The sequence below is a fragment of the Ranitomeya imitator genome, chromosome 1 (assembly GCF_032444005.1).
Source record: "Ranitomeya imitator isolate aRanImi1 chromosome 1, aRanImi1.pri, whole genome shotgun sequence".
NCBI classification, from domain to species: domain Eukaryota; kingdom Metazoa; phylum Chordata; class Amphibia; order Anura; family Dendrobatidae; genus Ranitomeya; species Ranitomeya imitator.
This window is the reverse complement of record NC_091282.1, coordinates 450,475,632-450,490,515: the sequence shown is the minus strand read 5'-3', so window position 1 is coordinate 450,490,515 and position 14,884 is coordinate 450,475,632. Positions and strand designations below refer to the sequence as shown.

The 14,884-nt window shown below is 42.7% G+C and overlaps 1 protein-coding gene across 1 annotated transcript in view; it reads right to left on the bottom strand.

The window, feature by feature from the left end:
- Window positions 1-14,884, bottom strand: part of UHRF2 (ubiquitin like with PHD and ring finger domains 2) — a 133,208-nt gene that overhangs the window by 23,944 nt on the left and 94,380 nt on the right. Inside the window, exon 8 of the mRNA XM_069764472.1 lies at window positions 521-628. Within this exon, the coding sequence (XP_069620573.1) occupies window positions 521-628 (108 nt within the window). The remainder of the gene's footprint in view (window positions 1-520; window positions 629-14,884) is intronic.

The following is a 14,884-nucleotide window of genomic DNA, read 5'->3' as shown; positions in this document are numbered from 1 at the left end:
AACATTTGCCCCATACAATGCTGCATAAAGGTTGATTATGGCCTCATAAGATGCTCCATAGAAACAAAAAATGGCATACTCACCTCTCATCGCTCAGGCCCCCGGCACTTGCGATATTCAACTGTCCCCGTTCCACTGCTGCGCGTCCTCTGACCTGAACGTCACAGCCAGAGGACATGGAAGACGGAGCGGCACCCGGCGGTGGAACGGTTACAGGTGAATATTGCGATGCTGGGTGGAGTCGCATCCATATTCATTACTTTCATGAGTGGTACCACGTGACTGCTGAACACAGGAAGAGCTGACGGTGCCCGGAGACCATCGAAGATGCAGAGACCGCGCCGGGAGCAGGTGAGTATGTGACAGCCGCCACTTCCCCTCTGACCGCCTGGGACAATGACTCGAGTATAAACCAAGAGGTGCACTTTCAGCCTAAAAAAATGGGCTGAAAATCTCGGCTTATACTCGAGTATATACGGTAAGTCTCAGTCCATATACTATAGCCTATAACAGGAAATACCTGAACTCTGAATTTCCACAGGGCACCCACCGGAACACCAGGGATCGGACCATAATGATTTGATGGGACAATGGTACACTCTTTAGTACGACCAACACAGGCCATTCCCTGAAGAAACAAGAAAGGATGGGTTAGCATAGGTTACGTAATTTTAGTACATTTACATTATCAATTATATGCTCTTAGTTGTATCTGGGAGCCACGTCATATGACCCTCAACTATGTGGGTCTTCCTGTGAGCCTCTAGGTATGAATATTTACATTTTTTACAATATGATGTCCATGGCGTTTAGATTGCAGGCATAATCCCAATGATGGACATATCATTGGGGCAACCTGGACAGCTGCATAGGAGCCCAAGAGAAAGGGGACCCACTTCCTCCTCCAAAGGAGCTGGAATTGTGTATTATGATGATGTATTGAATGTGCAGTGCCCATATACTGTTCTTGCACAAGGCCCCTCTTCGGTCTGTGTCCACTCCTGTGTAACCCAACCACTGAACATTACCTGTTTGAAAAGCCTGATACTTGTGTGTCCAACTTGAAACTAAACTATCTGACATTTTGGTAATTTCACAAATTCTTATTTTTGATTTTGTCACTTTTTTCTATATTCTCAGTGCATAGCACTCACAATTACTGCTGTTAAGAAACCAGCAGATGTTATACTAAATAAATTACAAAAGAAAAGAGTCTGCCTGGAATGAGTTAAAAGTAAGCCATTGCATACCACCCAAAGTGTTTTCCACTGCAAAGTCTGAACTGTTGCTCTGTCCTATTACAGGAGGACACAGGTAAAAAAAACCATACCACATAGTAGATTAGGTGTTGTATGTCACCGAGAAAGGCAGCACCCATGCAAAGCTCTGACAAAGTGGGTGGAGCTGAGCCAGGATGGGGGAGTGGTGACCCCTGCAATTCAAATTTTTGACAAGTGTCAGCATTCGCTATGCCGCAAATCTTACGCCAACTAGGATTGAAATAAGATTTGGGGCAAGGTGCATGCCAATATGCGCCTTGCCTGATTCATTATGAATCATCTGCCTAAAACGCCGCTCTCACTGGTCTTGGTGAATCGGGGTTTAAGTCTTTACTATTATAGCACGTTGTCCAATTTTTTTTTGTATACTCTTAATTAATGTGCTACATTTGCTGTATGAACTGGAATCTGACATTATTTTATGTTATTGATATTAGATCTATAAAAATACATTCTAAAAATCAAACTCAGGTTGGTAAACTACGGGATTATTTGATCACATTTGGGGGGGGGGGGGGGGGGGGGTGACTGTTTTAACTGGATACAAAATTACAATCTATTTAATCTCCTGGCTAATGAAATAGGTTTGTTTAAAGGGAACCGGTCACCAGGAAAAATGCCATTGACCTGCAGATATGGGGTTAATCTGCATGTTAAAAGCGTTACCAGCCAGTCCGTGCCTGCATGTAGCCGAATGCTGTGCGGAGAAAATTACCATAAGTTTATTCTCCCGGGCAGTGGCCCCTGTTCGGTCATCGCTGTAAGAATACAGAGTGGCAGCTGTAACCATGCTTCTAGCCCTGACTGACACTAGCTCTGCTTTGGTTCCGGCTGTCAGTCATGGCTGGGAGCGCAGTTGCAGCAGCCATTCTGTATACTCAGAGCGATGACTGAGCCCAACAAACAGGCTCTCCGGGCATGTGTTGTGACTGTCAGGGTATGTGCACACGTAGATAGAACCTCTGCGGATTTTTCCACACCTGCTTAGAGAAATCCGCAGGTAAAAAGCAATGCGGATTTACCTTGGATTTTATGCGTTTTTTGTGCGGATTCCACATGCGGATTCCTATAATGGAGCAGGTGTAAACCGCTGCGGAATCCGCACAAAGAATAAACATGCTGCGGAATAAACAACGCAGCAATTCCGCACGTTTTTTTCCACAGCATGTGCACTGCAGATTTGGTTTTCCATAGGTTTACATGGTACTGTAAACTCATGGAAAACAGCTGCGAATCCACAGTGTCAAAACCGCTGGGGATCCGCAGCAAACTCCGCAACATGTGCACATACACAGCTGTGACACATGCAGCGCCGATCAGCTGGTACGCTGCATGTATTCAGGTTATTGATGTAGCTATTCGGGAAGCGTTAACGCTATTCAGATAAGCTATTCTCCGCAGCTATTCAATCAACCCTAATTATGATGAATGGATAGCATCAGACAATACAATATCGTCAAATGTGCCCAATATGTACCCATGATGAGCACAGCTTTCTTTCTTCACAAATAAAGGATTTATTTAAATGAGTTGTCCCACGACCAAAGTACATTTAATCGATAAATCTTGGAATAATAACTTCCACAATTGGATGTGTTTAAATAAAATGTCCGTGTGCTGAGATAATCTTATAAATGTACCATTGCTGTGTGCTGTGTAATGGTCGTGCAGGAACATGGTCTGATCATACCACAGCTCCAGGGCAGGGAAGTATGCAGAAATTACAGCACAGGATTGCAGCTGATTCTTTCTGGGAAGAAAAGTAGGAATAGGTCCTACCGGTAATAATGTTTCCAGGAGTCCATCATGACAGCACCACCAGGAGGTATCCTTGCTTAACCTTGATAGGGACCGGAACAAAGAAGAGGCTATATAGACCCTCCCCACCACCACCCTCCAGTGATTTTGCTAGTATCACACCAGGATGGATGCAACAATGTGTTTATTGAATTTCCTTCTACATTCGTTTACCTCACATAGCAGATAGAAAATAAAAGGGGTGTTGTCATGATGGACTCCTGGAAACATAATTACCAGTAGGATTAATTCCTACTTTTCAGGACGTCCCTCCTGACAGAACCACCAGGAGCAATACCAAATAACTCCTTTTAGGGCGGGATAACTTCTTGGAGGACTTTTCTCCCAAAGGTCATCTTTTGGTCTGACAGAACGTCCAAATTGTAATGTCTGCAAAAAGTATTTAAATTTGACCAGGTCGCTGCCCTGCCGATTTGATCTAACAGAAGCTCCTGCTCGTTCTGCCCATGAAGTAGATATTGCTCTTGTTGAGCGAGCTCTGATGTTTTCTAGCAAAGATCTTCCTACCGCGATCTATGGTAAGTTGATTGTTGTTTTTATCCCCCTAGCGAGCGTAGATTTCGAGGCCTTCTTTCCCTTGTTTCTTCACTCAAATTGGATGAAGAGATTTGAGTTGATTCTCAAATCTTCTGTGACCCTCAGGTATTGTAGGACTTTCTGCTTACATCCAAAGAGTAGAATAAAAGCTTCTTCTGTTTGCTATAATTTTGACAGAAGGAAGGCAAGATAATTTCCTGGCTCCTGTGGAAATCATTGATCACCTTAGAGAGGAATGCTGTATCCAACCTCCGAATGAGAAAAGCATCCTGGATTTTTAAGTATGAATCTTTAATAGAAAGGGCCCAAGTTTCGCCCATGCGTCATGCTGTCGTTATTGCCACAAGGAAGACGGTCTTAAGGGATATGGATTTGAAGTCTGCCTGGTCTAAAGGCTTGTATAAGGCGTTTATAACTAGACTGAGGACCCATGGAGGCACAGAGCACCTTATTGTAGGTTTAAGCCGATGGATAGCCTTAATGAAACGCACTACTGAAGGATGATTGGCCAGTGGATAGTCAAAGAATGATCTTAGGGCTGATATCTGCACCTTTAAAGTACTGCGTCTTAGTCTTTTGTTGAACCCTAACTGAAGAAAGTCTAATATGTCAGGAATATCTTGGCCTGAAGTGATGGAAACTGGACTTTTACTTTGGAGAACAAAACTTTTTCCAGATCTAGAGATAGATACCTGAAGTCACTGGCTTCCTGCTGTTCTGAATTGTAGATATGACTCACTCCCCAGTCCTTTTAATCTCAGGATCTCCCTCTCACAATCCAGGCCGATCAGTGTAGCATCCCCAGATCTTGATGGTATAGTGGACCCTGAAACAGAAGGTCCTGTCTTATTGGCAGACGTACCAGATCTACTAAAGATATCTGTCTCAACAGGGAAAACCAGCTTCTCTTTGGCTAGTAGGCATCTATTAAAATCACCGTAGCCCATCTTTCCCTTAACACTCTCGGAATTAAAGCGAGTGGCGTAAAGCCAGTTTCATATCCTAGCTCTGGGACAAGGTGTCTACCCCAATTGGATTGTCTCTTGGGATTACTGAAGAAAGCGTCTTTGTTTTTTTCTGGAGGCAAATAAGTCAATTGGTGCAAAAAAACCTTCTTGTTTAGGGACCACTCTGTGGGTTGAATTAGTTCCCTGCTTAGGAAATCTGCCAACTGATTTCTTGATATTTTCAGGTGCACTGCAGTGACTGACCTGACTCTTCTGCCTAAGAAAATATTTTTTCTGATACCAAATGGAGATGATGGTGTCTTGGTCCTACCTGATGAAGAAGGAAGGATACTATATTTAAATTGTCCAAAAATATCATGATATGCTGATCTTTTCGGTGTGCTTAACTTCTTCATAACGCTTCCCTCACTGCCCTGAGCTGCCTGTAATTTGAAGACTTGTCACGTATTAATGCGGGCCTTATCTCTCGAAGATAACAACTTTCTATGTGAGCCCCCCAACGACTGTGGCCTGCATCTGTTGTGATGTTAACGAATGGTGAGATGATCTTGGGTCTTCCGTTTTTGAGATTTGTTGGAATGGTCCACAGGACAGAAACTCCTTTGCTTCTCCTGATAATCTCATCCTGCTGTCCAGCATGGCTGTTTTGCCGTCCAGGCTGATAAAACTTCTCACTGTAGGACCCTTGAATGGAATAGACTCCACTGTATGCTGGATATACATGGGGTAATTAAACCCAGGCTCCTCATTGCTTTCATGATCGATATTCACTTTCTCCTCTGGATCTCTTTCCTGATTGTTTCCTGTTTGTGCAGAGGCAGAAAGGAGTATTGTTGTTCTGAATCCAGAAGCACCCCCAGGAAGATTTTCCTCTTTTCTGGTTTGATTTTTTTTTAGATTTAGCAACCATCACAAACACTTCAGAACTGCAATAGTTGTTGTTAGACGAGAGTTCATCTGATCTGGCGAGTCCGCTATTAATAGTAGATCATCTAAGTATGGGCAGCACGGTGGCGCAGTGGATAGCACAGCAGCCTTGCAGCGCTGGAGTCCTGGGTTCTAATCCCACCTTGGACAACATCTGCAAAGAGTTTGTATGTTCTCTCCGTGTTTGCGTGGGTTTCCTCCGGGCACTCCGGTTTCCTCCCACATTCCAAAGACATACTGATAGGGAATTAAGATTGTGAGCCCCATCGGGGACAGCGATGATAATGTGTGCAAACTGTAAAGCGCTGCGTAATATGTTAGCGCTATATAAAAATAAAGATTATTATTATTATTATTTAAGTATGGACCGATTAGGATGTCTTTTTTCCTCAGAAAAGCCATTACCTCTACCACAAGCTTTGTAAAGATTAGGGGTTGCGGAGGAGAGACGAAATGGAAGGCCACAAAACTGAAGATTCTGAATTTTCCCCTGATCCTATATTGCAAACCTGAGGAATTTTTTATATAAAAAAAAAAAAATGTATGGGTACGTGATAGTAGGCACTCTTTACGGCTAAAGGTACCTTCACACATAACGATATCGTTGCTTTTTGTGATGTAGCAACGATATCGTTAAGGAAATCGTTCTGTGTGACAGCGACCAACGATCAGGCCCCTGCTGGGAGATCGTTGGTCGCTGAGGAAAGTCCAGAACTTTATTTCGTCGCTGGACTCCCTGCAGACATCGCTGGATCGGCGTGTGTGACACCGATCCAGCGATATCTTCACTGGTAACCAGGGTAAACATCGGGTTACTAAGCGCAGGGCCGCGCTTAGTAACCCGATGTTTACCCTGGTTACCAGCATAAAAGTAAAAAAAAACAACCACTACATACTTACCTACCGCTGTCTGTCCCCGGCGCTCTGCTTCTCTGCACTCCTCCTGCACTGGCTGTGAGCGTCGGTCAGCCGGAAAGCAGAGCGGTGACGTCACCGCTCTGCTTTCCGGCCGCTGTGCTCACAGCCAGTGCAGAAGGAGTGCAGAGAAGCAGAGCGCCGGGGACAGACAGCGGTAGGTAAGTATGTACTGTTTGTTTTTTTTACTTTTACGCTGGTAACCAGGGTAAACATCGGGTTACTAAGCGCGGCCATGCGCTTAGTAACCCGATGTTTACCCTGGTTACCCAGGGACCTCGGGATCGTTGGTCGCTGGAGAGCTGTCTGTGTGACAGCTCTCCAGCGACCAAACAGCGACGCTGCAGCGATCGACATCGTTGTCGGTATCGCTGCAGCGTCGCTGAGTGTGAAGGTACCTTAAAATGTTCATCACTGAATCTTTCTTTATCAGGGGTAAGATTGATTTAAATGATTCCCTCTTGAATTGTTTGTAAAGAACATGCTGATTTAGCGGTTTTAAATTGAGGATTGGCTTTCTTTAGGGAGAGCAGACAAATAATGGCCCTGATATAGTTGGGACCGGGGCACATGAACCACCACTTCTAAGACTGAGTTCTTTTACATCTTTAAGGAGTCTTTGATGGACCCCTGGAGACTGGGCAGATGTTAGGCAGAATATTTTGGGAGGCATATGAGTGAAATCTATTCTGCACCCCTGAAAGACTGTTTGTAGTATCCATTGATTCCTGGATATTTCTTGCCAGCCCCCAAGGAAGTATTGAAGCCCCCCTCCCCCACCCCGACGCCATTATCTGCCCCTCTTCCTCTACCACATTTGGGGTAGCTCCACTTACCCGATTTCCCTCCCTCTATAGTCTTGCATGGGATGAGTGCAAGCTTGCCAAAAGGAAGGCATCTTCCTCGGTCTTTCTTCAGGGAACCCTTTTTTAGTATCTGAAGCCTTCTCTAGCAACTTATCCAGGACTGGCCCAAACACATGTAGGCCTGAAATGGAGCATAGTTCAATTTTTGAGTGGGTATCTCCTGACTACATTCTCAGCCATAGAGTCCGTCTTACAGCACTGGACCGAGCACTGTTTCTTACGGCAAACTGAAGGAACTCCGCAGAGGCATCTGCCATGATATTGTTTGCCATCTTCAGTAAGGGTAGTGATCTCAAAATTTCGTATCTAGGGGTTTTACTCTTTGTGATTTTCCAACTCCTCTACATAAGACTTATTGACCTGGCCACCAAAGTGGCAGCTATATTTGTGTTAATGATGGCCTAGGAGGATTCCCAATTTTTTTTTAAGGCGGTCTTCTGATCTTTTATCCATTGGATGCTTAAGACTAGAAAAATCTTCAAAAGGAATAACTGTTTTCCTAGCAACTCTGGCTACCAGTGTGTCGATCTTTGGGATCTCTTCCCATACTTTGATGTCTTTCTGCGTCAAAGGAAAGGTGAGATTTAAAAGCTCTTGGGCTAAGCTTTTTCCCATTCTTCCAGGATCATGGCTGTGATTATTTACCGGAAAAACTATTTCTGCTGACTTTTTTTTTTAATCAGGTAAATTTTAATTAATTTTATAACAGTTACACATATACAAATAACATTCTCAACCAAGATGTTTAAACCCCCCCTCCCCCATACCTTGAAAACCTCCACCTCCTAACATTTTGGTATTCAGGACACCATATCAGATTATATGACCATACAAAACAGAATAAGTCAGGACAGTCAAACCGCACACAGCCGATTGGCATTTGTAAACACAATGTGTAGTGATTCCATAGTAACTGATACACATCTAACAAGATCCTATAGATGCTGATCGCTGGTTACCTCCAAGCCAGGGACCCCATAATTTATCAAAATATTTACTTCTATCACTTTTGAGGTATATCCCTTTTTCCAATGATATGAGGGACTCAGCTTGATTAATAAACTATCTGCCTGTCGGGAGAGTTGCAGAAATCCAGATTTTAGCAATCAGTTTTCTAGCCATATATAGTAATCGAGCTATGGCAGGTTTCCCATTCTCAACAGTACATAGTTCATCTACATATCCCAGTATGCAGGTGAGAGGATTATTAGTCACCACGCACCCATAGGCTAATTCTATATGCCCCAAAACTGCTCCCCAATGAGTGCAGACGCGGGCATGACCATAACATGTACAATATTCCTACTTCCTGTTGGGCGCAGACCTATTTTAAACATCATTTCAGGTGATCTGTATACTCTGTGAATGACAGATATGCGAGAGTCATTTGGGCTCACTAAGTGAAAGATTAGGTATGTATTCCAGCACCGAAGCCCACTCATCATCTGAAAATAACACCAATCTCTGTCTGTTTAACCAACAGAGGGAATTTCTTAAGGGAGACAAAGAGAAGGTCATTATAGACACTAGATATTGCCCCCTCCGTGGCTCCCTCTGAGCAAACAGTGTCCAATACCACATCTCTCTGAGTTTTAACATCTTTCACTTAACATTGGGCTCTATAGGCGTGTTTCAGTTGAAAGTTGAAGCAACTATCAGGTAGATGGAACTCTTTTTGTAGATCGTCAAAGGATTTACCGTAAGTCTCTCATTGCCGACCATCTGGTTAACGTACTGTATACCCATATTCTTCCATGTCCCGAACTAAGTTTGGCAAATTCTGAGAGTAAGTCATTACTCCAAATAGGTGTGTACATTGATAAGTGTTCGACCTTTCTTATTTTTTTTTATTTTAAGCCAAACCTTGGAAATTAAGTCCAATGTAGGGTATACTGAGAGACCCTCAAACCTGCCTGCTTCTAAACTTTCCACAAAAGTCACACAGTGTTTTGAATAATTTTACAGACTGTAATTTTCTTTCCATCCTTTCAAATGTTGGCATTGAGCCACCAGAAAAAATAACCATTCATTGGGCAGTGCCAGGCCACCGTCGTCTTTTGGTCTTTGCAAAGTTTCTAGTCTTATTTTGGACTGCCCTTTATGCCAGATCAAATCTCTGAAAAGCGTGTTTATCGTATCGAATCTAGATAGCGGGAGCCAAATGGGAGCATTATGTAGAATATATAAAATCCGAGGCATCAATACCATCTTAATAAGATTTAACCTGCCCACCACAGAGTTGGAGTTCACACCATGCCATTTTTTTAATTAACTTGCTGCAAGAGAATGGCTGTATAGCTGTAAAAAATTTGGGAGTAATACCTTGATAAAACGTTTATACACCTTCGCAGGGAGGCCATCTACGCCTGGAGCTTTATGTGGGCAAACTGGCCATTTCTAAGAAATTCAACATTTTTTCTTATGGAGGTCTAACCTTTGAAGATCAAACAAAAGAGTTCCAGCAACAGACATCCAAAATAAGGTTATTCATTTTATTACAATGCCTTTAAAAACATGCTGATAAAATGGTGAGTGACGGATTAAGCATTTCAAACGAAAGTGTTCTTAATCATAACCATATCTGATCAGTGGATCAGGAGAGTATATTCGAGCTAAAAGATGTTGTACTAATAAAGAAGATTTTTTTAAGGAATGGGCTGCTATTGACCGCAGATTTAAAAACCGTGGCTATTCAACCAGTGTGCTAGAAAAGGCAAGGATTAAGGCTGATCGTAAAAGTAGAGCAGATCAGAATACTTACAGCAGAAAAAAACTGCATGCAAGAATTTGCCTAATTTAACCTCTTCAACCACATATAGTAATAATTTTCATCAAGTAATTGATGTGATTAAAAATACCTTCCTGTGTTACATGCTGATGACATCTTGAAAAAGCTGTTGGACAAAGGTGTAAATTTTGTATCCAGGAGAGTCATTACTATTGGTAACATGATATCACCTTCTGATCACACAATAAGGCAAAAGGTTAAAAACAAAACGCAACTGGTTATCCCTGTCTGGTTCATATAAATGCGGTAAACGTCAGTGTGGCTTGTGTCGAGATATGGACAATTCAATGAAATCAAAGCCACAGCTGCTCCTGATACACACAAGAACCGCACGTTTATTAATTGCAGTACAACTTACGTGGTTTATGTTATTACGTGCGCACAGTGCAGTCTTCAATATGTCGGATGCACTACACGATCTCTCAGGACTAGAATTGCGGAACATATACAGTACAGACCAAAAGTTTCATTTAAGTCTCATTTAAAGATTTTTCTGTATTTTCATGACTATGAAAATTGTAAATTCACACTGAAGGCATCAAAACTATGAATTAACACATGTGGAATTATATACTTAACAAAAAAGTGTGAAACAACTGAAAACATGTCTTATTTTCTAGGTTCTTCAAAGTGGCCACCTTTTGCTTTGATGACTGCTTTGCACACTCTTGGCATTCTCTTGATGAGCTTCAAGGGGTAGACACCGGAAATAGTTTTCACTTTACAGGTGTGCCCTGTCAGGTTTAATAAGTGGGATTTCTTGCCTTATAAATGGGGCTGAGACCATCAGTTGTGTTGAGCAGAAGTCTGGTGGATACACAGCTGATAGTCCTACTGAATAGACTGTTAGAATTTGTATTATGGCAAGAAAAAAGCAGCTAAGTAAAGAAAAACGAGTGGCCATCATTACTTTAAGAAATGAAGGTCAGTCAGTCCGAAAAATTGGGAAAACTTTGAAAGTGTCCCCAAGTGCAGCTGCAAAAACCATCAAGCGCTACAAAGAAACTGGCTCACATGAGAGCTGCCCAGGAAAGGAAGACTAAAAGTCACCTCTGCTTCTGACGATAAGTTTATCCGAGTCACCAGACTCAGAAATTACAGATTAACAGGAGCTCAGATTAGAGACCAGGTCAATGCCACACAGAGTTCTAGCAGCAGACACATCTCTACAACACTTGTTAAGAGCAGACTTTCTGCAGCAGGCCATCATGGTAAAATAGCTGCTACGAAACCACTGCTAAGGACAGACAATAAGGAGAAGAGACTTGTTTGGGCTAAAGAACACAAGGAATGGACATTAGACCAGTGGAAATCTGTGCTTTGGTCTGATGAGTCCAAATTTGAGATCTTTGGTTCCAACCACCGTGTCTTTGTGCGATGCAGAAAAGGTGAACGGATGGACTCTACATGCCAGGTTCCCACCGTGAAGCATGAAGGAGGAGGTGTGATGGTGTGGGGGTGCTTTACTGGTGACACTGTTGGGGATTTATTCAAAATTGAAGGCATACTGAACCAGCATGGCTACCATAGCATCTTGCAGCAGCATGCTATTACGTCTGGTTTGCGTTTAGTTGGACCATCATTTATTTTTTAACAGGACAATGACCCCAAACACACCTCCATGCTGAGTAAGAGCTATTTGACCAAGAAGGAGAGTAATGGGGTGGTCACCAGACCTGAACCCAATCGAGATGGTTTGGGGTGAGCTGAACCGCAGAGTGAAGGCAAAAGGGCCAACAAGTGCTAAGCATTTCTGGGAACTCCTTCAAGATTGTGTGAAGACCATTTCCGGTGACTACCTCTTGAAGCTCATCAAGAGAATGCCAAGAGTGTGCAAAGCAGTCATCAAAGCAAATGGTGGCTACTTTGAAGAACCAAGAATATAAGACATATTTGCAGTTGTTTCACACTTTTTGGTTAAGTATATACTTCCACATGTATTAATTCATAGTTTTGATGCCTTCAGTGTGATTTTACAATTTTCCTAGCCATGAAAATACAGAAAAATCTTTAAATGAGAAGGTGTGTCTAAACCTTTGGTCTGTACTATATATGATGCCACAAATACCAGAAGAAGTTTATCAGGAGCTTCATATTTTTCATCTGTCCACAAAGGTTGTCTGGACTTTTTTTATGATCATGCATTAGAGGAAGTTCTTATCAGTGTATTGCATTTTAAAGAAGCGCAATTCATTTTCAAGTTTAATTCCAGAGTTCCTTCTGGACTGCATAAAAGAACGGATATAATGTATTATTATTGAACTCTAGTGATGAGCGAATATACTCGTTGCCCGGGTTTTCCCGAGCACGCTCGGGTGTCCTCCAAGTATTTATGACTGCTCGGAGATTTAGTTTTCATCGCCGCAGCTGAATGATTTACAGCTTCTAGCCAGCTTGAATACATGTGGGGATTCCCTAGCAACAGGCAACCCCCACATGTACTCAGGCAGGGTAGTAGCTGTAAATCATTCAGCTGCGGCGATGAAAACTGAATCTCCAAACACTAACAAATACTCGGAGACCACCCGAGTGTGCTCGGGAAATCCCGAGCAACGAGTATACTTGCTCATCACTATTGAACTCATGTCTTTACATCTATCATTTTTTTTCTTTTTCGTTTTGAATGTTTTGTAATAAAATGATTTTTTTAATGTCCGCTCAATAACCTGATTATGGATGTCTGTGGCTGGAACTCTTGTTTGATTACCACAGCCGCTTTTTCCGAGCACCATCCTGGAGTCCACACCCAAAGCCAGGGAAATTAATTTAATGGTGAGCTGAATAACTTTTTTTTTCCCTATATTGACTAACCTTTGAAGAGCATAGTGTCTCATAAAATTAAAGCAGAACCTCCAGAATCTCTCTGCTCAATCCCCAAGAGACAATAAGTGCCCTTCTCTTTCACCTTCTTCACAAAAAGGTGATTCCTTGAAAGGCTCCTTTCCTCTCAGCTTTTTGCAATAACGTCCGTGTAGCCAGGGACTGGGCTGTTTTAAGCCTACTTTGAGCACCAGGTGTAGGATCATCTATCACGTTAACTTCAGTCGGCCCGAGTTCTTGAAATCCTGCCTGTTCTGCTGTTTTAGTTTTCATTTTGCTCCTAGTTATTTCTCTAATAAATATCCCTCTCAGGTAGGCCTTCATAGACTCCCCGACCGTTGGAATAGATGCTGCCCCATTATTAATTTGAAAAATCGTAGTTACTTACCGATAACGGTATTTCTCTGATCCATGACGGCACCATGGAGAGAGAGGGATCGATCCGCCCTCAGTGACAGGAAACCTACAGGTGAAAAAAGGCGGTACCTCTCTCCCACATCAGATGGTTTACAGAGCGTTAACAGAACTTCAGCTGTAATTTAAATGGTTAAACAAAAATATTTTAATCTTAATTCTAAGCTTATAAGAGGCACCGCGTGACTAAATATTAATAGATAAATCTAGTGTGCACACCCACACGTGAAGGGAGGGAATGTACGGGTGCTATCATGGGATCAGAGAAATACCGCTATCGGTAAGTAACTACGATTTTCTCTTTCCCCCCATGACGGCACCATGGAGAGAATTTCATAGAATGTACATTGGGGGGACCACTGCCTCCAGAATCCTTCTGCCAAAGGTGAGGTCTGAAGTAGAGGTTAGGTCTAGCCGGTATTGATTAAAGAACGTAGAGGGAGACGACCAAGTGGCTGCTCTACATATCTGTTCAACAGAAGCTCCAGCTCTCTCTGCCCACGAGGTTGCTACCCACAACGACTTTTCCAGGTATGCTGCAGGTTCCCAGTCAGGGACAAGAAACCGAACTGATGTGTGAGAGAGGTACCGCCTTTTTTCACCTGTAGGTTTCCTGTCCCTGAGGGCGGATCCCTCTCTCTCCGTGGTGCCGTCATGGGGGAAAGAAAAACTGTTTGAGGTCTACAGCCACTTTTTCTACGCTTATGATTTATAGCCAGAACTGATTTAATCTCCAGAGTCTAGGGGAGATTGTGCCCAATATGAGTGAAACCCCGAAGAGGACTGTGATCCAAGATAACTCTAGGCAAGTATTGAATATCTCCCATCAGGCAATCCATAGCCATATTCCCCAGCGCCTATGCGTGACAAGGAGTTATGTGTTGTTGAATAACACGAGTATTGATAGGTATCAGGAAATCTATTTCTCCATAAATCTACCAGCACAACCTCTTCAATGAAGGACCCAAAAGGTGTTATGCTCTCTTCTTTCCTAATAGGGTCATATTTCCCTTTATCCCAATTGGAGTCCATAATGTTGTTAACAACCCCAATAATCAAGAACAGAGTCCCCTGATTAGACGCAGATAAAGCGAATATGTTTTGCATAACCTTACCAGAATATGGAGGCAGGACGTAGGCGGAAACTATATGGATATTACTGTATCAAATAGCTTACTGGTGAAATATACAAATCGTCCTTCTGCATCTATATCTACTTTAATTATGTTAAATGATAAAGAAGCGTGAACCATTATAGAGACTCTCCTAGAATATTAAGAGAAGATGGAGTTCTTTGTTTGGGGAATTAATATGGGGAGGAAAGAGTCCTAGGTTTAAACAGGAGATACTTCAGAGGGCCAAAACAGAGGGGGGTCTTGCACTTCCTAATCCATGGCTATACTTCTTAGCAGCACAGTGTCAACATCTCAAAGGATGGGGGGGGGGGGAGGCAGGGAGTGTGCAAATACCTAATAGCTTGAGGTTCTTACTACAGGCAGACGTTTTGAGTGACAGTTTGGAGGGAGGACAATTCAAACAAATGGGTTCACA